This window comes from Leucoraja erinacea, chromosome 8, assembly GCF_028641065.1.
Source record: "Leucoraja erinacea ecotype New England chromosome 8, Leri_hhj_1, whole genome shotgun sequence".
Classification (NCBI taxonomy): Eukaryota; Metazoa; Chordata; class Chondrichthyes; order Rajiformes; family Rajidae; genus Leucoraja; species Leucoraja erinaceus.
Genome location: NC_073384.1, coordinates 43,564,286 through 43,591,565, shown reverse-complemented (window position 1 = coordinate 43,591,565; position 27,280 = coordinate 43,564,286). Strand labels below are relative to the sequence as shown.

The window sequence follows — 27,280 nt, the reverse complement described above, 5'->3', positions numbered from 1 at the left end:
CCACATGTATGCAAAGAGCCAAATAAATTTCACAGGAAACAATGTTCAGGCAAATCCCAGCTGTCCAACTCAGATTAGAATGATGTCGTCTTGTCTGATGGGTTTGGAGGAAAATGCGGGCATAGGCTCATGAGCTATTCTTTCAATAATCCTTTGTGACTATTAACATTTAACTGACCAAACAATGTGAATGTAATATAGACATGACATAAATTAGATGAGGAAAATAAATCTACAAATATTAGCCAAAACCTTCCCGCAGTCACAAGCTACGAAGAACGCTCCTGGGCTATCATGTGAGATTTTGCCTTTTCCTGGCACTAGCCCTTACACATCATAAGAGCTTACTGATTCTGCTTACTGTTAAAATAAAACCACCAGCTAGAAAATGAAAAACCCATTCCTCTGACGATTGTTGGCAGCTGAGGGCTTTTAGGCCATATAGTGTGACTGGGTCAACACACTCCATCTGAGGCTCATGTTGGTGATTGGGGTGGACCCTGGGTTTGGTCTGACGGAGCTGAGATAAGTAGAGAGTTTACAGAGCAGGAACAGAGAGAGACTGATGGATAGTTACAAACCCTTTCACAAAGTCTGCCCCCTACCACAGAGGGCTCACCCCATCTCCTACTGCAGATTTCACCAAGACCTCACACTATCCTCTGTTCCCATTTCCCCATCACCAGTGACACAGTGGTGCAGCGGTAGAGTTGCTGCCTTACAGCACTAAAGATCCAGGTTCCATCCTGACTGCAGATGCTGTCTGTACGGAGTTTGTATGTTCACCCTGTGACCATGTAGATTTTCTCTGGGTGCTCTGGTTTCTGGTTTCCTCGCATATTCCAAAGACGTGCAGGTTTGTAGATTAATCGGCTTCTGTACATTGTTCCTAGTGTGTATGATAGAACTAGTGTATGGGTGATCATTGGTTGGCGGGGATTTGGTGGGCCGAAGGACCTTTTTCTATACTGAATCTCTAAATTCAACTAAACCAAACCACCCCAGACCCTTCTCCTTTCCCTCTCCTGTTTTCCCCCTATTCCCCTACTCCATAACGCCTCCTGGGTCCAAACTCGTGACCTCCTTTTGACACTATGTTTCACCCCAGATCCACAGCCAGCGGTGTCTTCATTATCCCCCTGACCCCACCCTCCCTGGCCATGACTCTATACATATATTTGTTCTCAGAATGTAGGTGTTGTTTGCAAAGACCATCTTCTTGAGACACGTCATCCAATTAGTGATAGGTTGGCACAGCATCTGATGTTTGTTGCTTCAGCATTGTTACTGACCTTTGGTGCCTCATGTATGGGCTCTGAGGATGCATTAAAAACCAGTGGTCAAAATCCAGGATGGAATCAGCATGGAATGCATTCTAATCCTTTAGCATTGTGGATAGTTATTGTGGCTCCAAACTTCAAAAATGATGCAGTGTCGCTCTGATTATTTGGGAACGGTGGTATTCTCTGGATTGTTTCCTCAACAATGCTTGTGAAGGCCAGTGATGGAAATGGGGGGTTACGCAGGGGGATGACATCCCCTACTTTTCAGTTTCCAGTTGATGTCCAATTTCTGTAGTAGAAGGGAGTCAGAGACGTTTATTAGCTATCCTTTGTCAAGTTTCTAGCAATTAAAATTATTTGTTTATTTGCTATAATTATGGTTGCATATTTTACTCAGCTCTCATAAACAACACATATTAAGTTATCTTATCCAAAATCAAAAACACAATCTTACTTTACTGAATTCATAGCTTTACATGGGGACGTGCACGCTGGCAAGCTAACAAGGTGGTTCGGGTGACCAGCCTAGGTAACAAGGTTTTACCGTGTGTGGCCGTGTATTTCCCGCACAGCATATATTGGAAGTGATGTTGCTACTTGCCATTTTTTGATGCACTGTTATTGTAAAATCATATAATTTTACAAGTATTCTGTATACAGTACTGTAATTTGTTATGTTAGATATTCGATGTACAAAATTTAGTAACATTGGCCTCCATGTATTCAGTTGCTGACAACGCAGAAAACTAGCACAAAATATTAAAGAACTAATTACTCAGGATCTGGCGCATGAGCATGAACCATGACCTCACATAATGCCACCAAAGCATAACACTTGTTGCTACATAAGCATCAGCAAGGGAGGATACTGTCAGAGTCTGTCATACAGGGGACAGCAAAGACGGTGAAACAGTACACTTCTTCTACATATTCTTTAATCATCATACCTCGGTTGTCAGTATCATTTTGTATTTTTTCCACAGAATGATAGTGATCCAATTAAACCATGGCCCTTCCTTACAATGAAATGATTACTGTCCCAGCAGTACTACATCATCGTATTACTGTGATATTTATAAATTCTTGTGAGTATAGATTGTGAGGTTGTGAACACGTAGGGTTGCTTACAGATAATGTGGTGAAACCTTTGGCTTGGAACTTCGTCAAAAGTATGAGATGTTATGAATATTAGATTCATATATTGACTTCGAGGTCCATGGACCCTTTTTTTAAGGTCTTGGGTATGTACTGTATCTTAGTACTCTTAGGGATGAATGTGCTTATTTAAGGTTGTATTAAGAGATCAAGAGACCGTCTCACACCAAAAACTGCGCTACGTATTTTAATTGCCGCAATGGTTTGCAAATGAGTTAACTCACACCAGCAGTTATGCTACATATGCCACATGCTTCAGATTACCCGGCCAACGATTTTTCTTGGCATAGCTTTGGATGCATATGCACAGACAATGTTTCAGCCCAGTTGATCTATTTGTCTTCCAGTGTGAAGACCACACTGTGTACATACTGTGGTAACTTGTATAGTGTGGCTATAGCGTCGTTTTTGCTGTGAGATGCCTTTATCGATTGTAAATTCGACTCACTATAGCTCATATTTAGACTCATTTTTACATGATCTTGAATTAGAAATTGTTACGATAGGCCTGAATTAGGGTTGGTAATAGATAATTCAATACTTTTTCTATTATCTGCCCCCAATAAGAAACTGCATTTTCAGATTAAGTGTTTCAGTTACATTAGAATGGATGGGGAGAAAATTAAATAAGTAATACCAATAGTTTTTTCCAGCCTAAATAGTGAGTAGTGAATATTTTGTTGTGGGTTGTTTTATTTAGCAAAGCAATAGTGCAAGCGGAAATATTTTATAATGTATCACTATCAAATATCTATACATTTCAGATTTGTGTACCCCTGTGAAAATGAGCATACTGAGATACTTTAAAAGATAGCGTCTTCAGATCGATGAAGAAATAAATGATAATGAAAACACTCAGCCAGTAAAGAAGGCTAAATGATTTTAAAATGATAATGCAACTGATGCAGCTGTTTCACCTGATGCTGCATGCGAAGACATTTCAAAAGATATTGAAAAATGTGATCTTCCAGACTGTTGGACACAAGAAATGTACTTAAACAAAAAGAAAGAATATCCCTGGCTAATTGTTAAAAACAGAAAACTAGGATGTAGTGTATGCAGCAAATGTGGTCATCGTGGACCTGAACGAACACAATGAATTAATTTGTCTTGTGACTGGTGCAGTGTTAATGTAGTAGGAGTGAGTGATGACAAAGCAAAACAGTTAACGAGTTTAAGAAAAAAGATTTTTAAGCACAGAAATAGAGAAGCTCATATCAGATGCCAAAAAATCAATGAAACAGCTGAAAAAAAAAGCAATCGAAAATGCAGTGTATATGTCACTAGGAGAGGGAAAACTCTGATTTAAAACCTCCACAGTCTTGTGGCCATATCCAATCATGGAAAAGGCTCCAAGAGTAAACCTTAAGAAAATCCGGCGTCGGAGTCCCTAAGGCAGTTTGTCGTTGTCTACAACCTCGCTCTGGCAGCTCCTGCGACAGCGCTGGTGCCAAACTGCAACAGCCCTGCTGTTCCTTTGGATCGATCATGTGATGTGGAGAAGGGGGATGTGCTGCATGGGCAATAGCCTGTCCTCCATATGACATCGCCCAGGCTTGCATCCGACCAGGATGCATCACCCATGGTCAGTCATGACCGAGAGGGTTCTACTATGTCACGGATAAAGGATGAAACAAAAACAGGTTGAGTTTTTAGAATTGTATACAAAACTGTACACAAAGGCCATACACAGTTATGTCTTCTGATATTGAACTGCAAGAAAGAAACGGCATCGACTTAGGGTACGTTTTACACTCTCGTAAGTAATGTGCAGATGCTTCTTACCACATAGGGAACCAGATGCGAAAGACACTGGTGAAAAATATAATTTCAAAACAATCTAAAATGTTTATTATGATTGATGAATCTACTATTATTAATGGCAAAATTGTCCTAGTAGTCTGCTTGAGAGCAGCAGTTGGTGAATGTTCCCAACCTATATCATTCTATTTTGACTTAGAACATATGAAACTTGGAGCAAATGCAAAATCTATATATGATGGGCTTGTAAGTTGCTTACAAAGAGGTGTTTTTTCAATACAGTACAGAAAATGTGATATCACTTGTAACTGATGGTACATCAGTGATGTTAAGACGAAATGCAGGGCTTGCAAAACTATTTCTTGATGATTTCCCTAATGCAACTGTTTGGCACTGTGCCAGCCACAGGCTTGAACTCGGTGTAGGTGACGCTATAAATGAAGTTGCAGGTTTGAATCATTTTCAGATAATTTGTGATAAACTGTATTCCTTATATCATAGGTCTCCTAAGAATCAGGATGAGTTAACTGCATGCGCTGAGGCTCTTCACTGTCATCTGTTGAAAATTGGTCGTGTTTTCAAGTAGAGATGGGTTGTTTTGTCTTACCGAACTGTAAAGGCAATGTGGCAGTCATATAAAGCTATTTGGGAGCATTTTGGAAAAGCAAGCTGTGATGCTTCAAGATCTAGTGCAGAGAGAGCAAAGTACGAGGGGCTGAGAAAAGTATTAGAATCATCAGCTCTCGTAAATTATTTGGGCTTGTTGTTGGACAGTTTGCTAGAGTTGTCTGAGCTGTCACTTGAACTGCAGAACCAAAATTGTACACATAATAAAGCACATGAGGAAATTAAACAAGCTATCAAGGTTCTTAAATGTCAAATAGAGAAGCCAGGAACATTTTATACTCAAGTGGAGAAAGCAACAAGCCAGATGACATTTAATGGAATAAATATGAGTGCTGGTAAAGTACCTACTATACATAGGCAACCGTTTTTGAGGAGTTTGATCAGTAATATGAAATCCAGGCTGCTTGAATCTACAACAGCTTCCAATGATAAATGTAAAAAGTTAATGAACCAGTTGAAATATTTAGATATTAACAATATTCCAGAAGATTCACTTTTTACCATTGGGGGTAATGATGTAGAAGAAATGGCAGAACAATTTGGCATAAATGGTCGGCTTTGTATCAGAGCCTTCGGAGAATTCAAGGAATCTTAAGGGAAGGTAGTTTCTGCAGATTTTCAGCAGCAGCTAACGGCTGTAAATACAATTCTGGTTACAACAGCAGAATGTGAACGAAGATTCAATGGCATCTCACCACAACGTGCAAGACTTCAAACTGATCATCTCTCAACTCTTCTATTTATTAAGTTGGTGGGACCTCCTCTGTCAAAATTCAACCCTGAAGAATACGTGAGGACATGGCTTCTTAGTGGCAGAAGGTGTGCTGAAGAAACAGCATGCAGAAAGAAAGAGGAGGTGACAGAAAAAAATTGAGATTATATACCATTATGGAACATTTTGTAATGTAAACTGGAGTGTAATTCACTTAATTGTTGCGTTTGTCCATTAATAAATAAGTAGAAATTTCAGAAATAATAATAATAATAATAAATTTTATTTATGGGCGCCTTTCAAGACTCTCAAGGACACCTTACAAAAATTTAGCAGGTAGAGGAAAAACATGTAAGGGTAATGAAATAAATAGTAGAGACATGACTAGTACACAAAGTAAATACAGAATTCAATACAAAACACAGTATGAGGCAATTAATACAGAGATGAAAAGGGACGGCACGTGGGGCTAAGGATAGGCAGAGGTGAAGAGATGGGTCTTGAGGCGGGACTGGAAGATGGTGAGGGGCACGGAATTGCGGATCAGTTGGGGGAGGGAGTTCCAGAGCCTGGAAGCTGCCCTGGAGAAGGCTCTGTCCCCAAAACTGCGGAGGTTGGACTTGTGGATGGAGAGGAGACCGGCTGATGTGGATCTGAGGGACCGTGAGGGTTGGTAGGGGGAGAGGAGGTCAGTGAGATATGGGGGGGCCAGATGGTGGAGGGCTTTGTAGGTGAGGATCAGGATTTTGTAGGTGAACCGGTGGGAGATGGGAAGCCAGTGAACTTGTTTGAGGACTGGAGTGATGTGATGCCAGGATTTGGTGTGGGTGATGAGTCGGGCGGCTGCGTTCTGGACCAGTTGGAGTCGGTTGATGTAGGTGGAGCTGATGCCAAGGAGATGTGAGTTGCAATAGTCCAGTCGGGAGGAGATGAAGGTATGGATGAGTCTTTCAGCAGCGGGCGGTGTGAGAGAGGGTCTGAGTTTGGTGATGTTGCGGAGATGAAAGAAGGAGGTTTTAATGACATGACGGATGTGAGGCTCAAGGGAGAGGGTGGAATCATAGATCACGCCAAGGTTGCGTGCCTTGGGAGATGGGGAGACTGTGGTGCCGTCGATGGTGAGAGTGGGGGTATTGACTTTGCTGAGTGTGGCTTTGGAGCCTATGAGGAGGAATTCTGTCTTATCGCTGTTGAGTTTGAGGAAATTATGTTGCATCCAGGTTTTTATAGCTGACAAACAGGAGTTAATATGGGAGGGGGGGGGGGGGGGGGGGGGGGGGGGGGGGTGGGGGGGGGGGGATTTGGTGACAAGGTAGATCTGAGTGTCATCAGCGTAACAGTGGAAGTCCAGATTGGAAGTGGCGGAGTATCTGAACAAGGGGGAGGATGTAGATGATGAAGAGGAGGGGGCCAAGCACGGAGCCTTGGGGAACGCCTTGAGTGACTGTGGCTGTAGCAGAGGTGTGGTTGTGGAGAGAGATGAAGTGGGATCTGTTGGAAAGGTAGGAAAGGAGCCAGCTGAGTGCAGAGCCTTCAATGTCGAGGTCTTTGAGTCTGGTGAGCAGGATGTTATGGTTCACTGTATCGAAGGCTGCGCTCAGTTCGAGGAGGATGAGGATGTTGAGGGAACCAGTGTCAGCAGAGGTGAGGAGGTCGTTGAGGACTTTGAGGAGAGCAGTTTCTGTGCTATGGAGGGGGCGAAAGCCAGATTGGAAGAGTTCAAGTAGGTTATACGCAAGGAGGTGGGAATGAAGTTTCGACGCAACGATACGCTCCAGGGTTTTTGAAAGAAAGGGGAGGTTTGAGATTGGGCGGTAGTTAATTAGAGAGGAGGGATCAAGACCAGGTTTCTTTAAGATTGGTGTGTCAGCAACAGTTTTGAAAGAGGAGGGGACAATTCCTTGGGACAATGAGGAGTTGAAGAGATTAGTGAGGTAGGGGCAGAGAACGGGGAGGCAGGACTTCAACAGGGGAGTGGGGAGAGGGTCGAGGGAGCAGGCAGTGGGTTTGGAAGAGCTGATGAGTTTGGAGATTTCAATAGGGGTGACCAGGTCAAACTGGGAGAGGAAGCAGTGTGGAGGAGGGGTAAGGAGGTCAGTGGAGATGTTGAAAGGAGGGGCCTTGGTAGGTGGTGGAGTAGATGCTGGGGAGTCAGGTACAGGGGATAAAGATTGATAGATGGTGCTGATTTTAAAGTGGAGGAATGAGTTGCAGAGATCCGGAGTAGAGGTAGGGAGAGTGTTGGCTCGAGGCTTGAGGAGGTTGCCCACTGTGGAGAAGAGGGTTCTGTGGTTTAGGCAGGGATCGGTGAATATGGAGGAGAGGTAGGCAGATTTTGCAGCAATGAGAGCATCTTTGTAGTCAGTGAGGTGGAGTTTGTAAGCTTCAAGGTGGACTGTGAGAGATGATTTATTTGTAAGTCGTTCGAGTTGGCGACCAGTCTGTTTCAGTTTACGAAGTGCAGGTGTGTACCAGGGTGAAGATGTGTTGAAAGTTACGGTTCTTGTTTTGAGGGGGGCCAGAGTGTTGAGGGAGGTAGACAAGGTGGAGTTGAGATGGTTTGTGAGATCATCAGGTTAGATGGGGGTTGAGTCCAGGGGGAGAGTGGTGGAGAGCAGGTCAGAGAGATGGTGGGGATCAATGGATTTTAGATTACGGAAGATGATTTCTCGGAGGAAGCGGGGGCGAGGTGTCAGAGAAGGTATGGTGAACCGTATAAGCTTATGATCAGAGAGGGGGAAGAGGTATGGATGGAGGTCGAGTACCGGTTGATTTGTGGAGCAGACCAGGTCAAGGATGTGACCTTTGTCATGGGTGGGAAAGGTGACGTGCTGAGTGAGAGAGAAATTGTCAAGTAAAAAGGCGAATTCAGATGCGAGCTTGCAGGTGGGGGAGTCCATGCGAATATTTAAGTCACTAAGTAGCAGCAGACGTGGGGAGAGGGATGAGGCAAGTGTGAGGAGTTCAGTGAAGTCAGATAGGAAGGAGGGGTTTGGTTTAGGTGGCCGGTAAATGAGGATGACTGTCATGGAGGAAAGGGCTTTGAAGGCGAGGAATTCAAATGATGCTACTGGGGGGAAGGTGAGTTCAGTGATACGAAAATTCTGGTTGAAAATAACAGCGAGGCCACCTCCATGGTGAAATGTAGATTGTACGTACACTAAATATATTTGCTGATCATCGTACGTATATACTACATATTGCAAGATTTGTGAAGTTGTAAACTGTACACTTATTATTGGCTGATCATTGTATGTGTATTGTACATATAGCAAGATATGCAAAGTTGGAAGCTGTTCACTATTATTATTCTCAATAAATTTATGAATAATCTGAAAATATATATATTTTACCAAAATATATATTTGTTATACCTATCTTTGTTTGACTGAGTTACTGATACAATGTGCATGTAATCATCATACCCAGTGCATATAGGCTCAAAATGGCCATGAAATTTACCATATTACAAAATATTTCTCATGGGGGGCTTATAGCGTCTTCCCAACCTTAGCCTCACAGACCTTAGCGTACCCCTCGTTCCTAAAACCAATTTCCATCACTGGTGAAGGTGGACTGAAATGGATTTATGGATAGGAAAGATGTAGGGGGGAAAATAGACACAAAAAGCTGGAGTAACTCAGCGGGTCTGACAGCATCTCTGAAGAAAAGAAATAGGTGACATTTTGGGTCAAGACTCTTCCCGAAGCATCACCTATTCTTTTTCTCCAGAGATGCTATCTGACCCGCTGAGTTACTCCACCTTTTTGTGGCTACCTTGAGTTTAAACCAGCATCTGCAGTTCCTTCCTACACACGATGTAGGGGGATATGGGTCAAACACAAGCAAGTGGAAAGAGCTTAGGAAGGCATCTTGATGGGTATGGGTGACTTGGGCTGAAAGGCCTGCTTCCCTGCTGTGACACCCCATGAAGACCTTCAGACGTCCTATCTGCTTTTCAGGGCAGAGATGGTTACTAGGTCAGTGTTGTGAGTGGAGAGACAGGTGAGAAACCATCATGGATTACAGGTCTGTACGCCAGGAAGTTGTCTGCTCTTTGACACCAATGATGAGGAGGACATCAGGAACCAATATTAGGTCCTCAAGTTCTTCAATGGCTCTGTTTACCTTTGGGTAGAGCCACTTGTGGTTAGTGTTAAATTAACAATGTGAATGGTCAAGTATTTAGCTGGTGATAGCGCAGTGATTGACCATGGCTTCACCAGTCACTTATAAATGACTTCAAGTCAAGTCAATTCAAGTTTATTTGTCACATACACATACGAGATGTGCAGTGAAATGAAAGTGGCAATGCTCACGGACTTTTGTGCAAAAGACAAACAACAAAACAACCAAACAAATTATAAACACAATCATAACACACATATTCTTTTACATAATAAATAATGGAAGGAAAAACGTTCTGTAGAGTTAGTCCCTGGTGAGATAGGCGTTTACAGTCCGAATTGCCTCTGGGAAGAAACTCCTTCTCAACCTCTCCGTTCTCACCGCATGGCAACGGAGGCGTTTGCCTGTCCATAGCAGCTAGAACAGTCCGTTGCAGGGGTGGAAGGGGTCTCTCATGATTTTGTTTGCTCTGGAGTTGCACCTCCTGTTGTATAGTTCCTGCAGGGGGGTGAGTGAAGTTCCCATAGTGCGTTCGGCCGAACGCACTACTCTCTGCAGAGCCTTCTTGTCCTTGGCAGAGCAATTCCCAAACCAGATGGTAATGTTCCCGGACAAGATGCTTTCCACCGCCGCTGCGTAGAAGCACTGGAGGATCCTCAGAGACATTCAATGGTCAGCTTCTGCAGATAAATGATACCATGTGGATGGAGACAAAGTTAGTTCCACTCCAGCCCGCTTATGGAGCTTCATTTCTCCGTTTCTTTCTTGTTCCAATGTTTTTTTCTCAGGTACTGAAGCCCGCCACTGAATCAAGTTGGCTTCGACAAGACCAAATGCTAACCTCATCTCCATTACAGAGACTAGCTCTTTTTAGAAAAATAAAACAAATTCATATTAATTTTATTAGTTGATCTGAAATTGCACAGCTGTGCGTTTGGAGCTTGTCTAATTGGAGTTTAGGTTTATGGGTCATTGATCCAGGATTCTGACTGTTCATCTTCCAAATTTTGTTGGCACGGATTTGTAGGGCCGAGATGGCCTGTTTCCGTGCTGTAATTGTTATATGGTTATATGGTTATAAATCAACAGGTTGCAATCTCCTAATGTAGAACTAATAACGACCCAGAGAGGGAAAGGTCTGAAGAAGGGTCCCGATCCATATTCTCCAGCGACGATGCCTGACCACCCCCCCCCCCCCCCCCACCCCCCACCCCACCCCAGAGATTTATTCCAGCACTTTTTGTTGTTATTTTTTTTGCAAACCAGCATCTGCAGTTCATACCGGTAGAGTACTCCGCTCATTTTGCAAATGCTTTCAAATAACTACGGGGGTAGTTCAAAAGGTAATTTTTAACCGGTGGCGTTTATGAAATTCACTTTGAAACGTCGATATCTCATTAGTCTCCCTGTCCGCTTCAGTGGGTGCATCAGGCAGCTTTGGATGAGGCTTTGTTTTGAAGTTCTGCCACCACTCAACAACAGTCTGCTCCAGGCGAGGCTGCTCTTAACAGCCTTTCATTGCTCGGCACGGTCTGCGCTCTCTGGAGACCGAAGCTTGCCTAACTTTAAAAAAAAACTTGGAGGCTGTTCACTTCCTTTATTGCTGCGCTTCCCACAATCCAGCACCAGTATTTGTGTCTCTTTCAGGCGGGCAGATAGATATCCCCCGGCTTCAGATGAAAGCAGTCGCCCATGCAGATAATGATGTCCCCTTATTTCTTTGTTGAGCTGTGCAACGACCCGTGAGTTTCTTTCTCCCTGATGTGAATCACTGAGTCCCGTGGACTGTCAACCACTCTCGGGTAACTGACGCCACGAACAACTAATCGAGTCGGAAGAAGGGTCTCGACCCGAAACGTCACCCATTCCTTCTCTCCAGAGATGCTGACTGTTCCGCTGAGTTACTCCAGCTTTTTGTGTCTATAATCGAGACTATAACAGTTTTGATTAACACGGGCTCCGGTCGATATACCAACCGCACGTTAAAAAACCGACTGGAACCCGAGAAAAACAGGAAGAGGGAACCGATCCGAGTTAATTAAATGTTTTTTTTCCCCCAGATCTGCCTGCAGGAAGATATATACTCCCGTAGTTAAGTACATGTTTTGAAAGATGTTGCTTCTGTCCGGACGTCACGTTGGAAGTCTAGTTGCCAGCTCTTGTCTGTAATGTTTACTTTGCCCCAGTCGCTGGAGCTCGAAGCAGAGGAGGGACGTCGCTGTCAGCTCAGGCAGAAGCGCTTAGCTCTCCTGGGCCATTTTGAGATTTAATTCTCTTTGTCGCCGCTTTGCTCTTCTTCTTCTTATTATTATTATTATTATTATTTATATTATTATTATTATTGAATAATAGAGACTAGAAAAGGCAACGGATGACACACAAGGAACTTGTGGACGACGCGAATAAGTAACGTTGCACGACTGTAAGTATTTCTGATATCTACCATACGTTTTTGCCGATTTCACATTTAGAAAACCTCTCCGTGGGTGTTGGGAACTTGCCCTGTCGACGGGGGGAACATTGTGCGGTAAAACTCGCTGTCATTCAACGGGGAAGCGGTGGGAGGAAAACAAATGGAAACAGAAATTGTAGAAGAATGAGTAGGAAGGAACTGCAGATGCTGGTTTACACCGGAGATAGAATGAAGATAAGAACGAGTTACTCCAACACTTTGTTTTGTTTTTGCTGGAAAATGGAAATTTTGAGAACCTGAAATTAACAATAACAACAAAACAAGAGTTGTTGAAAGTTTGCAGAAGAATCTTCCCAGTGCGATAATTCATAACAATTCATTAACAATTTTTAGTTAATTTCCTATCGCGAAAATCGATCCTCAGCGTCTGGGAATCTTTGCCATAAGTGGCTCCTTCAATAGTGCCAAGTTGTCCGAATGTGCAAGGCGACGTATTTCCTCATAGGATAATACTGCACAGAAACAAGCACTTTACCCCTACGAGCCCAAGATGTCCAGTCTAAGTTGGCCCCATTTCCCTCCGTTTGGCCCATTTACTCTCTTTCCAACGCAGTCGGTTGGTTCCCTTATGCACCGATGCACAGCCTCTTGCCCAGAGTAGGCGAATCGAGGACAAGAGAACATCGGTTTAAGGTGAAGGGGAAAAGATTTAATAGGAATCTGAGGGGTAACATTTTCACACAAAGGGTGGTGGGTGTATGGAACAAGCTGTAAAAGGAGGTAGTTGAGGCTGGGACTATCCCATTGTTTCAGAGGTACATGGATAGGACTGGTTTGGAGGGATATGGACCAAACGCAGGCAGGTGGGACTAGTGTATCTGGGACACGTTGGCCGATGTGGGCAAGTTGGGCCGAAGTGCCTGTTTCCACACTGTATCACTCCAAGCTATAACCAACCTCGTCCAGGAGAGCAGAGTCCACCCCCGCCCCACTCGAAGCCAAACTCCTCCTGCTGAGCTGAGCTTAGTCACACGCTATTTTTAACCCGCGGAACTGCCCGACGTACAGAGCCAGTATTTTTTCTGTAAACTGAGCAGTGCATTCCTGACAAGTAGCGCGTAACAAACATCAGGCTCCAGCTGGACTTACGGCACATCAGCAGAAATTATTTTCCCTCAAATGTTGTTTTAAAGAGCGCTTTAAATAACTGCGAAAACGAGAGAGCACAGAAAAAGTTCATTGGATCATCCAGTCCATGCTGACCATCAAGTCTCATCCACACTAAAACACAAAGTGTTGGAGTCACTCAGCGGGTCAGGCAACATCTGCTGCTGGAATTGATAGGCGATGTTCCGGATCCAAGATGCTGCCTGACCCGCTGAGTACCTCCAGCACTGTTTTGCTCAAGACCCCAGCTTCTGCAGTTCCTTGCGTCTCCAAATCATCTGTCTCCATCCACAGTAATCCCATTTGCCAGTATCTGGTAAATTTCCACTGTTAAATAAATATTTGACAGCATGAGAAGAGGCCACGAACTGCAAAACGCCAATTCTGTCAGTTCCATTGAAATAAAACTAACCGTGCCATCTTCCGTGATATCCTCCCCCCCCCCCCCCCCCCCCCCCCCCCCCCCCCCCCACCCCCATCCCCATCCCCTCCTGAGTGTCTTTAGATAAGGAACGGACCGAGGCAAGAACATTGGTGGAGGAGGGGCTGAGAACATTTCTTGTACGAACATTGGTATTTCCTGTCCCATTCTTGAACCCGATATCTCACATGATTCCAATCAAATAACAGTTTTTTTTTGCCAGGTAATGGTGCCTGCTGCTGCTAATAGTTACATAGGTTTGAGAACACTAACACTATTGTTTGACGGGGGAAAGATGAAAAGCATTCTTACTACTGTGATATTGGAGCCAGAGTTAAGGATGGCTCTATAATTTGAATGTCGTGTCTAAAGTCCAAACTATAATTACTTTAAACATCTCTGTCTGTAATAGTGTTAGAGACGGCTATCGTAGCAGAGACCTAAGTTGTAATTGAGTACCAAACATGCAAGAATGTTAATGCCAGGTACAGGCTGGGGGACACTTGTCTCTTGTCAGCATGGAACCGTCGTTTCAGTAAAACTAAAAATAGATCGGGTCAACGCAGAGTCTCTTGCCCAGAGTAGGGGAATGAAGAACCAGAGGACGTTGTTTTAAGTTGAGGGTGGAAAGATTTAATAAGAACCTATAGGCGTAACTTATTTACACAAAGGGTGGTGACTGGTGGGTGTATGGAACGAGCTGTCGGAGCGGAGGTAGTCGAGGCAGGTACTAACGCAACGCTTCATAAGCATTTACCCTCTCCTTTTTGCCTTTAAAAGTTTACAATCCCACGCACGATTTCCCAATGTGCATTATCAACTACAGATTCGGAAAAGCTGAAAACCAGCCAGAAATGCTAGCTACTTTTATTATCCATGTACTATAATTTCACAGAAGTGTTATTTGTATTATTATAGTAAAAGGAAGATTATGGGTTTGGAGATAATATTTAAGTTGTCTAGACTGTACTATTCTGAATGAGATAATGAGTTGTTCCGTTGCCCTGTTCAGCAGTACATCATATTTTATAAAGGCAAGATAGGACAGCTTATTCAAGTAAGAAAATTAAAGCTGTCTTTAATATTCGTTTACAGAGTATGATAAATTTGGATACATTTAGATGCAAGTATCATTTCCAGGGTAGACTTTATTTTTTATTCTATGGTGCTTATTGAATTCAGTAATGTCAGCCATGGGGAATCTATTTTTTAAAAATCCAGTATTAACAGTGACTCAGTATACAGCAACAGGGTTGAACTTATGAATGTGTGTACTGGTAAGGAACTTTACTGACTTCAATATAAACCCGACATTTGTGGTTTCCTGTCCATTTGTTGTTATTCCTCTGGATGGAAAAATTTGGGTCATCCTGCTGTGAATTTCCAGAATACTTAACTAGTGCTGGAGGCATCCTGGCCATGGTGCATATTTATATAGATGTCCATAAAAATTCCTGAAACTCTTGCCCAAACAGTTTGGCATAAATGCTCCCTATGTGGAACTGCCAATTCTGAAATTCTACTCTGCTTTATTCTTCCCAGCCTGTGCTGTGATCTTTTTTAGTTTAGTTTTGTTTGGTTTAGAGATACAACATGGTAACAGGCCCTTCAGGCCACCGAGTCCACACCGACCTGCGATTACTCGTACACTAGTTCTATCCTACACACTGGGGACAATTTATAGAAGCCAATTAACTCTGCATGTCTTTGGGTTGTGGGAGGAAATCAGAGCACCCAAAGAAAACCCATGAAGTCACAGGGAGAAGGAACAAATGCTGTACAGATAGCACCCGTAGTCAGGATTGAGCCCAGGTCTCTAGTGCTGTAAGGCAGCAACTCTATCACTGTCACTAAGCTGCCCGACTGTCTGTCAACAGGGTTCATAGTCATACAGCACGGAAATAGGCCATTCGGCCCAACTTGTCCATGCCGACCAAATTGCCCCATCTAAGCTAGTCCCACTTCCTTGCATTTGGCTTATAACCTTTCCTATCCATACCTGTCCAAGTGCCTTGTAAATGCTGTCATAGTACCTGCCTCAACTACCTTCTCTAGCAGCTCATTCCATATACACCCAACCTAAAATGTCACCTATCCATGTTCTCCAGAGATGCTGCCTGAGTTACTCCAGCACTTTGTGTCTTTTTTGGTAAACTCTGCAGTTCTTTGTTCGTCATCATTATGTTGATCTGCTTATCTGTAATTTGGTATTTAGTCATCATTTAGTGATATTGGAGTACCATCTGAAAGTTATAATAATTTAAAAAAATTATTATGTTGTATTTTTCAGCAAGGCATGCAGCAATCGACTTCCTGGAACAGTCCAGAGAGGAGATTCTTATGAATTAAATGCATCAGATTAAACATGTGTTCCGCCAGTTATCCGAACTGGGTTACATTTGATGATGATAATGCTTTCCAGTCACCGAAAAGTTCCTTCAAATCAGATAATGGTCTCAAAGGATTCCAGTCCAATGGCTTGGTGTTAAGTCTTTCTTCTCAACACGAAACAGCCTGGATTTCTGCCTCTGGAAGTAACACGCCTCTTTCTCCACATTGCTCCAGCTCTCCTTGCACCCCAACCTTTGGGTCTCAGACTCCAATCACACCAAGCTCACCGAAGGATAACTACTTATTTAAAGTAGAGGAACAATCACAAACCAATCACTTCAGGTCACACAATAATGAGAATGGATACGCCAACCCTTTTTGGAATCAGAAATGTATTTTACGGACTGATGCTGCTCACTGTGAACAGGAGACTGACCACTCCAATAAAGCATCAGACATTAACGCAACGCACACTTTCCTTCATGGAAATCACCCACCCAAGGAGATAAGAGGAGACAATCAAAGTCAGAGCAATTCTCCTCTGATTGTCCTTTGCCAAAAGCTTGAAAAAATACAAGCAGAGGATTTCCAGTTGTCACAGAGATCGACATCGGGAAGCAAACAGCTTAATACTCAAATTTCTTTGTCAGTTGGTAGAGATTTCTTCAGACGTGAGTGCAAAGATGGCTGGCCTTTAATGATGAGGATCCCTGAGAAGAAGAACATGATGTCTTCTCGTCAATGGGGTCCAATCTATCTCAAGCTCCTAGCTGGTGGTATTTTACAGTTATATTATGAGCAGGGCCTTGAGAAACCGTTTAAAGAATTGCAGTTGCAACCTTACTGCAGGCTCTCAGAACCCAAACTGGAAAACTACAAGGAGTCAGGAAAGATCCACACAGTGAAGATTGAACACGTATCGTACACAGAAAAACGCAAGTATCATCCGAGACCTGAAGTCCTTCATGAGGCAGAGGTTGAGCAAGTGTTGAAGTTGGGAACGACCGACTGTGGGGATATCACAGACTTGATCGCAGCGGTTGAAGAGGAACTAATGAAGCTGCCTCCCCCAACCCAGCGAAGAAAGGTCTACGAAGAGCAAGACATGACGCTAGAACTAACAGATCACTTCTGGGGAACATTTACAAAGGAAGGAAAGCTCTTTCAAAGTTCCGTGACGACTCGCGTTCATTGTTTGTGCTTCATTAATGGCAATATAGAATGTTTCTTAGCTCTCAATGACTTGCAGCTACAGATCAAGGACCGAAGTTACTTAAAAAATGACACAGACAGCACATGGATTCAGATCTGCGATTACCATGTTCACAAGTGTGTGAAGGAAAATGAGTTTGAGAAATCTAGAATTGTTAGATTCACCCCTCCGGATGCCTGTAGACTGGAACTGATGCGATTCAAAACCGTCTGTGATGATCCCCAGCTTCCTTTTTTACTGAAGGGTTTGGTCACAGTTCATGGAGCCTACACAGAACTGCAAGCCTTTCTTGTCATGTCCCCTACTACTTATTCTAACCTACAAAGCACGCTGCCTTCGAAGTACTGTGAAAACGTGATGATACGCTTTCCTGTTCCTTTGGCCTGGTTCAAAATATTCCGCACCGTCCATCTCTTCAGACAGAAGTCGTTGAAGGCTAAGAAGAATTGGAATGCGCGGCTTGGCTCTGTTAGCATGTCAGGTGGTGAACCAGTGATGCAAGTCACCATTGGCACTGCCAAATATGAACATGCTTTCAGGGCAATTGTCTGGAGGATTGATAGTCTACCCGACAAAAATGCAGGTATTTTTCATAACATGATTGAAGAAAATCAACATGGAGATACTGGAATGGCTGATGATGTGGTGGGGACCTGAAACGGATTGACCGGGGTGGTGCTGGAGGCAGATACTAAAGTGATGTTAATGAGGCTTATAGATAGGTAGACACAAATTGCTGGAGTAACTCAGCGGGTCAGGCAGCATCTCTGAAGAAAAGGAATAGGTGACGTTTCAGTGCTGCTCTGTGGCATTGATGCGGAATTCACAGGATCGGAGGGCATGATTAACAATTCATTGTGACGTTCATGGACTCAGACAAGGCATTTGAAGGACAAAATTCTGCTACTTTTAACCCAAGGCCATTTTAATTCAATAATGCCTTTCTTGTAAAAAAAAAACAACCAAAGGCTTCACAGGAGGCTTTTCGCTGAGGTTGACATTGACAATGAGAAGAAGATACTAACATAGCTGAACAAAAGTTTGGTCGAAAGTACCTTTTAAAAGGATTTAAAAAAAAGGAAAGAGAAGTTTTTTTGTTTTTTTTTAATATTTTATTTTATTAGAAGTAAGCACAGTCATATGGCACCAAAGTGCCTAATATATATTTTCATAATACATTTTATGTACAACTTCTTTTTTTTTTTGTTACATTGACAAAAGATGAAAATAAGAAAAAGAAGTTAGATAGTAAAGGATAGAAAGATGTGTAATATATAGTGTGTGAAGAAAGAAAACGAGTAAATGAAGAAAGTTGAGAGAGAAAATAGTGAAAAGAAAAGGAGATCATTATTTATAGTCTTGACCAACCCTCGTCCAGTCCTGAAACAGTTATTTTTTACAATTGTGTTGCACCATATGATTCCAAAAAAACGATGAATGGAGACCAACTCGTTATGAATTGGTCTGATTTATCCATTAGGAGGAATCGCATTTCCTCAAGATGAGCGGTGTCCAACATACTTGCAATCCACATTTTAAGCGTTGGTATTGATGTACCCTTCCAAAATTTAAGTATTAATTTTTTTGCTTTTATTAAACCATAGTTAAGGAATAGATTTTGAGATGTGTTCAATTTATTCCCATCTTCCATTACACCAAATATAATCATTTCAGTATTAGGTTCCATTCTTGTCTTGAATAATTTTGTAAGTATTTCAAAAATATCATTCCAAAATCTATAAAGTTTTATGCAGGAAACTAAGGAGTGTGTTATAGTTGCCTTTTGGGCTAGACATTTATCACAAGTGGCGGATATATTTGGATAAAATTTGTTCAATCTTGTATTTGAATAATATAATCTATGTACAATTTTAAATTGAATTAGATTATGTCTTACATTAATTGAACATTTGTGAATATATATCAGGTATTTTTCCCATTTAACCTCCGTAATTTTTATCATTAATTCCCGTTCCCACTCTTCTCTAAGTACCTCTGTCGATGGTAGGTCTATATTTAGAATACTATTATATAAATAGGATATTAATTTTTGTGAGTCAGCTTCAATATTCATTGCTTCTTCCAATAAGTCAGGAGTTACTTTTTGATATCCTTGTATATATTTTTTCACAAAGTCGCAAATCTGAAGATATTTAAAATATTGGTTGTTTTTCAATTTAAATTTTAATTGTAGTTGTTGGAATGATAGTAGGTTTCCCATTTCGTACATATCCCTGAGAGAGAAGTTGACAGTGGTATTTTGGGAGGGAGGGTTCAAAATACAAGTGCATCTTCGAGGCTTGACAGCTCAAGACACAGATTCAAGTGGTGAAGTAATTAAATTTGTAAATGATCAATTGGTATGAATTGGAGGAACAATCTTAGAAGTTAAAATCAAAGTAATACACTTGTTTCATGGAAAGCAGTATCTATTACGGATGTATCAATTAATAAAACACTTGTCAATTAATGTACTCTTTAAAATTGAATTTAAAACTTTAGTTTAATTTATTGTCAAATGTACCGAGGTACAGTGAAATGCTTTTTGTTGCATGCCATCCAGTCAATGGAAAGATTGTACACGATTACAATCAAGCCACCCGCAGACAACAGATACAGGATAAAGGGAATAATGTAGTCCGAGATAAAGTTCAGTGAGGTCCAATAAAAGATAGTCTGAGTGCCCACAATGAAGTCGAGGGTCTCCAATGACAGAATAATGACAGTTGAAATAGCATTGTTATATCAATTGTGCTTTTGAGGATATTTCAGTAATTTTAATATGTAGCCATCTTGTTTGGTGACAGTTATAATGAATGTGGACATTTTATGTACTAGATGGGATCAAGGTTAATTCATTACCTCATAATTTCACAGTGAAATAACGGATTCTCCTATTTCACTCTCCAGCATCTGATCAGCCGCATTGTTTTTCTTGCAAACTTGAGTTGGGTTCAGACCAGGAGATACCTTCGGAGTGGGAGCCACTTGTCGCTGTTGAATTTGAGGTGCCTGACTCAACAGCTTCCAAAACAAAAGTGAAGTCATTTGGCACAGAGAGTGACATCCAACCGGAGAAACACATTCACCTAAAAACTCGATACCATTACCAGGTCAGTTTTATTGCCTTCTTTACAAGTCTTTGTACTCTGGAGATTGTTTGTCCAGTAAATTGTCAAAATATTTTTGCAAAACGAGATTGATAATTTCCAGAACTAAATGTTCCACTGTTGGTGGTTGTGCTTTTTGCTCTCTTGCTACCAAGGTTGCTACTAAATTGTATTAATATGTATTTAGAGAATCAGCATGGAAACGAGCCCTTCAGCCCACTGAGTCCACTACCAATCACCAATAACACTAATTCTATGTTATCCCACTTTTGCATTCACTCCCTTCCCATTAGGGGCAATTTACAGAGGCCAATTACTCTACAAACGCGCACATTTTTGGGATCTGGGAGTAAACCGGAGCACTCGAAGGAAATCCATGTAGTCACAGGGAGAACATACAAACTCCGCACAGGCTGTACCTGAGGTCAGGATCGAACCCGGGTCTCTTGGCACTGTGAGGCAGCAGCTTTACCAGCTACGTACGATATGGTGCCGCAAAGTTCTCAATCTTTTGCATATGATGAAACAAAGGTGCTGGCATTTCAAATTAAACCACACTGGCTTGGTTGCTAATTTAATCCCCAACCTCTCCCAATCTCATCCCAAACCCATTGAAACATTTCACCCAAGCCAAGCAGTTACAAACCATCTTTCTCTTTTTATCTCTCTGTTAGGTACTGCAATGCCTCCTTATTTATTCTGGAACCCTTTTCACTGCAGGTTGAAATCGAAAAGAAGTGGATTAGAATCGAGGGAGAAGATCCAGAGAAACCTGGAGATTGTGCAACACAATGAACATTACAGAGAGCATGACTTCCAGCTTTATATTGCAACAAAAATGATCCGTAGGTTTCAAATTATGGCAGTATCTTGGTGACTAGATTGTTGGAGAATTGAAAAGAAAGTGTTCAGTAGTTGCTCAAAGCCAAGCACACTATGTTAGTTTAGTTTAGAGATACCGCGCGGAACAGGCCCTTGAGCCCACCGGGTCCGCGCCGACCAGCGATCCCCGCACATTAACACTATCCTACACCCACTAAGGACAGTTTTTACATTTACCAAGCCAATTAACCTACAAACCTGTATGTCTTTTGAGTGTGAGAGGAAACCGAAGATCTCGGAGAAAACCCACACAGGTCACGGGGAGAACGAACGAACACCGGACAGCACCCATCGTCGGGATCGAACCCGGGTCTCCAGCGCTGCATTCGCTGTAAGGCAGCAACTCTACTGCTGTGCCACCGTGACAGTGAAGATATTTTTCATGAATATCTGCTCCGTCCTGCACGGTTTTTCAACACTTCTCCGCCCCGACCCTCTCATTTGGAAGCTGCAACCAGCAGCAATGAGCCGGTGGAGGAATGGAAAGGGTGAATGCAAATTCTTTTCTACCCACGGTAGGGAATCAAGAACTAAAGATCATCGGTTTAACGTGAGAGGGACAAGATTTAATAAGAACCTGAGGGGTAATTTTATCACTCAAAGTCTGGTAGGTGTGTGGAACGAGCTTCCTGAGGAGGTAGTTGAGGCAGGTACGATAACAACATTTAAAAGTCACTTTAACAGGTACATTGACAGGAAAGGTTTAGAGGGATATAGGCCAAACACAGGCAATGGGACTGGCTTCGATGGGGCACCTTGGTCTGCTTGGACGAGTATGGCGGAAGAGCCTGTTTCCGTGCTGTATGACTCTCTTTTTGATATTATCTGTTCCATTGGGCAAACATTTCTCTTGCTAGCTGGTGGCAACATCCACACTAAGGTGGTGATTAGGATTTCACTACTATCCACTATCCACGGTCCCATGCAGTTAATTTACTGATTTTCATATATATTAATGAATTGGACTCTGGATCCTGAAATTTAACATTGTATTCATTTGCGAGGTATGACTTCACTGTGCACGCCGACCGTTACTCACCCATTTACTCTAATCCTACACTAACCCCGTTTTATTATCCCCATATTCTCTTCACCCTCTACTGCTCCCCATACACTATGGGCAATTTAAAATGGCCAATTCATGCATCAATCTTCATGACTTTAGGATGTCGGTGGAAAACAGAGCACCCGGAGGACATCTATGCAATTAGAGGGGAGATTGTGCAAACTCCAAACAGACAGGTTCCTGATGCTGTGAGGCAGCAAGTTTAATAGATGCTCCTTCAAGATATCATTTAGTTTATTTACCTCTCAATTTGATGGGGTAAATGAGGAGAGATGAATGAATAAATTAATTGGCACCTTAAAGGCCATGCAAGAACAGAGATGCCCAGAAGAGGGTTAACACAACGTTTTGAAGCTAATAAGACAAGTCTACAGGCTAATGCAAGCTGCAAATGGGATCCTTGATTCAATATGTTGCTACAGAGATTAAATGCAAGATTTGCTAAATCCTTCGACTATAATCATCCTCTGAGCTCTCACTGGAGCATTGTCCATAAGCATTCTTATATGAATAATAAGGTCTTGTATGGGTGCAGTGTTTATATATTACAAATGAAAGAATATCGCAATAAAGAGAAAAATAATGCTTATTCCTTTAAACAGTAAGGAGTGTACGAAAATCAAGAACAGTTTTAAAGAGGAAATAAGGAACATTTTGTTTCCAGTGGCAGAAGGGCCAGGGACAAGAGCTAGCAGATTTAGGGTAAACTAAAGGAATTAGAGAAGAGGGGGGGAGGGGGGAATTGGTTGTTATAATCCGGAATGTCCTGCCAGTAATAGATATAATAGTAACTCGTAAAATGAAATTTATTTTCTGTATTATTCAATAATATTAAATTGAGCGGTAAAATCATTATCTTGCAGCTTAATGTGACAGAAAAAGATGTTTCTTTAGAGTCAATGGCAGCTAGAATATCTAAACGGGAGTCCACCGGGTGGCGCCGTAAACGATGGAAGCCTCGCAATCATCCGTCTGTTTTTTCGTCTTTTTTGTTATTTTAGTATGTTTCAAAAGTATGTGTTAATGTTCTCTGGTTTGTTTTATGTGGGGGTAGGGGAGGGGGTCGGGGGAAACTTTTTTTCAATCTCTTGGCTTGCCGGAGATGCGATTTTTTCCCGATCGTATCTCCGATCGCTCTGTGGCTTTAACATCATGGAGCTGGCGCCCTTGCTCGAGACTGACTTTGAGCTCCATCGCGGGGCTGTGACTTACCATCGAAGCCTGTGATCCCTTGCCTAGGATCGACGCTCCAACTGCGGCCTGCGGATTTCAACATCGAGGAGCTCGCAGTCTCGGGAGGAGACCGACGTTGGGAAGCTCCAGAGTCGCAGAAAGTTCGACTAGCCCAGACCCGGGATCCAATCGCCGTGCGCAGGGAGCTGAGATCCCCCAATGTGTGAGCTTGATCGCCCCGATGCGGGCTTGACCGCCGGCTACAGGAGCCAAGACCTTCCCGTCAATGGAAGGCTCCAGGCCCCCGACCGCGGGAGGACAAAGCAGGGTAGAGATTGAACTTTTTTTTTCGCCTTCCATCACAGTGAGGAATGTGGAGGAGTCACTGTGGATGTTTATTTTTAAATGTATTTTGCGTGTCTTGGTGCTTTTTATTGGCATGACTATGGCAAATAAAATTTCTCCTATGTTGCAAAACATACTTGGCTAATAAAGTATGATTATGATTCTCAAGATATTAAATTGCGTAACGGTACTAAACTGTATAATGTCAAGAAAATATATTTTGATAGATATATAGATACGAAGGGTGTAGAAGGCGATGGGCCAAATGAAGGCAAATAGGACTAGTCCAGTGGAGAAGTTGGGTTGAAGGGCTTGTTTCCATGCTGTACAACTTTATGACTAACTGCCTTTCCTGATTCTCAATATGTAACTGTGTTCAGCTAAAAGTCCAAGGTGACAACTTCCCACTGTTTTGACAAATGCTGTCTAAGCCTGATCTCTTTTCGCTCAATAATCAAGCTTGGGCATTGGTTTTATTATTGTCACGTGTACTGAGGTACAGTGAAAAGCAGTCAATGGTGTTATCTCAGATGTGACATTCTCCCATTTCATTATGATTATGATTATGGTTTGTTTCAATAATTAGTAAAACTGTTTTATGTGCAAGACTATTAACCGTGTAGAATGCGTTTTAGTAAAAACCATTCTTTTGAGCTGGTACAGTGGTGCAGCAGTTAGAGATATAACCTCGCAGGTCCAAACACTCAGGTTTAATTCTAATCTTCCATATTGTCTGTGTGGAGTTTGCATAATCTTTCCATCACCTCATGGGTTTCTGTTGGATACTCTGGTTTCTTTCTATATCCTCAATTTGTGCTGGTAAGTTAACTGGCTAAACTGGCTAAACGGCTTCAATCAAAGCGATTAATGGGCATAAGAGAGAATAAATTAGCAAGGGTACAGGAAAATAAAAGGGGACAGCAAATGATTGCACTCCTCTGCTGTGAGCTGGTATGGACCTGATGGGCCAATGGCCTGTGTTGTAATAGGTGTGGAACACAATGATTAATAAAGTTCAGGAGACATTGCAATAATATGATTTCAGTAATTAATCTTTAACATGCTTCTCTTGTAGTTAATTAACATTATAAAATATATAAATATATATTTACTTAGAAGTAAATAGTATTTGCAACATTAATGTGTATATGTCTTTGTTTCACCTAATTTTAAGGGTTAAATTTAGTGACTTCATTACCTTTCAGAAACATAACATTTTGAATACTGTAATATTAACTTCTAAAGATTTAAATACAGGTATATCCACAATCCCTAGATGATACCATTTAAAAAAATGCTCAGTCTGAAAAACAGTCCTGACTCAGAACGTCGCCTATCTATTCCTTCCACGGTTCCTGCCTGACCCGCTAACGTCCTCCAGCAGTTTGTGCTTTGTTCTAGATTCCAGCATCTGTAGTTCCTAGTATCTCTTAAAAAGCGCGTTATGGATTGTCATTCCCTCCTTTTGTTGTCAACATTTAAAATTAACAGACTGGTGAAATATGTTAGATTGTAAAATATATTATTCTAAAATTAATTAGATTGTAATTAATGTAATAAATCATTAATATTTTCCAACACAAGACAGTGTCTAATCGACATTCAAAATGAATCTTTTCTTCACCAGCATTAAATATTAAATGTAGAATTTTGTGAAAGAAAATGCAATAATAGTTTTAGTAAGTAGGCAAAGTCAACAATATACTCAAAGTAGTGTGATATTTTATGCAAAAGCACAAACTACAGACAGTTATTCTGCCTTGGCTTTGTATAAATCCTGACATAGCAATAAGCAGATTTAATGCTCTCATTGCAAAACAAGGCATATAACACAAAATAACTTAAATTATAAATAACATTTATATATTTTATGAAACGTATCATGTGGATTTAAAGGACTGTATAACATGGTTAACATGGTTTTAAAAGGATTCTTCTTTGAAATAAAAATTATTTAACTGCCTATTTTCAGTACAGTAGGTGAAAAGAAGTAAGCCATATATTCCATTTCAGATGTGGTTTGTAAATAAAATGTGTGATGGTGAAGAAAAAACAAACATTTAACTGTCAATATGCAGAGAAAGAGGACAGGTGGAGAAGATAAAATAGAATGGAAAACAGGAGAACTGATTGCTATAGGTGTAGGTGGTGCTGGCTGAGGTTGGGGTGAAGGTTTGTCAATTGCAGTGGATAGATCTTGAGGAGGATAATGGAAATTAGCAGCAATATGGTGCTGCCTGACCTACTGAGTATTTCTAGTCTTTCTCTTGTTTGATTTCAGATTTCCAGCATCTGCACTATTCCAGCACTTTTTCTCCCCCTTCTCTATTTTTATTCAACTCTTTCCATTTACATCTCCTCCAAGCAGATGAACTATGATTAACAAACTTTCACCACCCACTCGCAGTTGACATCGTAATCAGCTGTGTCGTTCAGTCTCTTAGACTGAACCACTTTGCAGATTTTTCCTTTATTCTCACCACCCATTTCTCTTTCCTGCAACTCTAAACTTTTCATTTATGACCTTTTCTAATTCTACTGAAAGTTAATCAGCGTGTAATATTAACCTTGTTTTGCTTTCTTTAAATCCACATTTTAATTAATATCTGTATCTAAGAAATACAAATCTCAGATGTGTGACCAAGAGTTAGTATTAAATTCAGAACAGTAACTTTTAAATTGCTTCTTTCACGTAGTTGCTATTTCAATGTGAAATTGCTGTAGGCTCAGGACAACATTCTACCAAAGATAAAAATGTGCTTTCCTTGACGTGGCTGTAGAATGCAAATTAAGATGAAGACATGAGGAACTCCTAATGCTGGATTCTTGCCTCCAACACAAAGTGCTGGAATAACTCAGCAGGTCGCATCTCTGGAGGACATGGATAGGCAACATTTTGGGTTATGACCCTTCTTCAGACTGATTGGTCTGAAGAAGGGTACCGACCTGAAACGTCGCCAGGTGTTAGCTGACCCGCTTAGAATACAAAGTAATGCAGAAATGTATTCTAGAAAATATTGAAAATTGTCTACTATTGTTAGATATGATTGGTATATTGTACTGAAGTGTCTATGACTTGATCTTATACAACCTTTGAGCAACACTGTGTATGAATTATACATGACTTCTGTGTTCATAAAACTGTATGATTAGATCATCAGTGGTTTGCCCTTTATAGGGGGCACTGTAGGGGGCGCTGCTCTGGCAGCAGCCATGTCAGCAGCGCGTCAGTTTTTTCAACTTTTTAAAATTTTTTAGTATGTTTTAAAGTATGTATTTAATGTTCCTTCGTGTGTTTTGTGTGTGGGGGGGTAACGGGGAAACCGCTTCGGTCGCCTCCTCCATGGAGAGGCGAGTTTTTTCAGGTCGCCTCCCTCGTGGCCTAACATCAAGGATCGGCGCGGCCTTTCCCGGAGACACAGCGGCGGGCGCAGCGTGGACTCTCGTTGTGGAGCGGGTGAGCCCTCGCTGGGGCTCGCTGGAGGGGAGCGCT

General features: G+C 41.9%; 1 protein-coding gene across 1 annotated transcript in view; it reads left to right on the top strand.

Moving 5' to 3' along the window:
• The first annotated feature begins 10,946 nt into the window (after nt 1-10,946).
• LOC129699626 (stonin-1) overlaps nt 10,947-27,280 on the top strand; it is a 54,202-nt gene continuing 37,868 nt past the window's right edge. Inside the window, exons 1-3 of the mRNA XM_055639591.1 lie at nt 10,947-12,088; nt 15,958-17,794; nt 20,122-20,324. Of these exons, the coding sequence (XP_055495566.1) occupies nt 16,033-17,794; nt 20,122-20,324 (1,965 nt within the window). The 5' untranslated portion in view covers nt 10,947-12,088; nt 15,958-16,032. The remainder of the gene's footprint in view (nt 12,089-15,957; nt 17,795-20,121; nt 20,325-27,280) is intronic.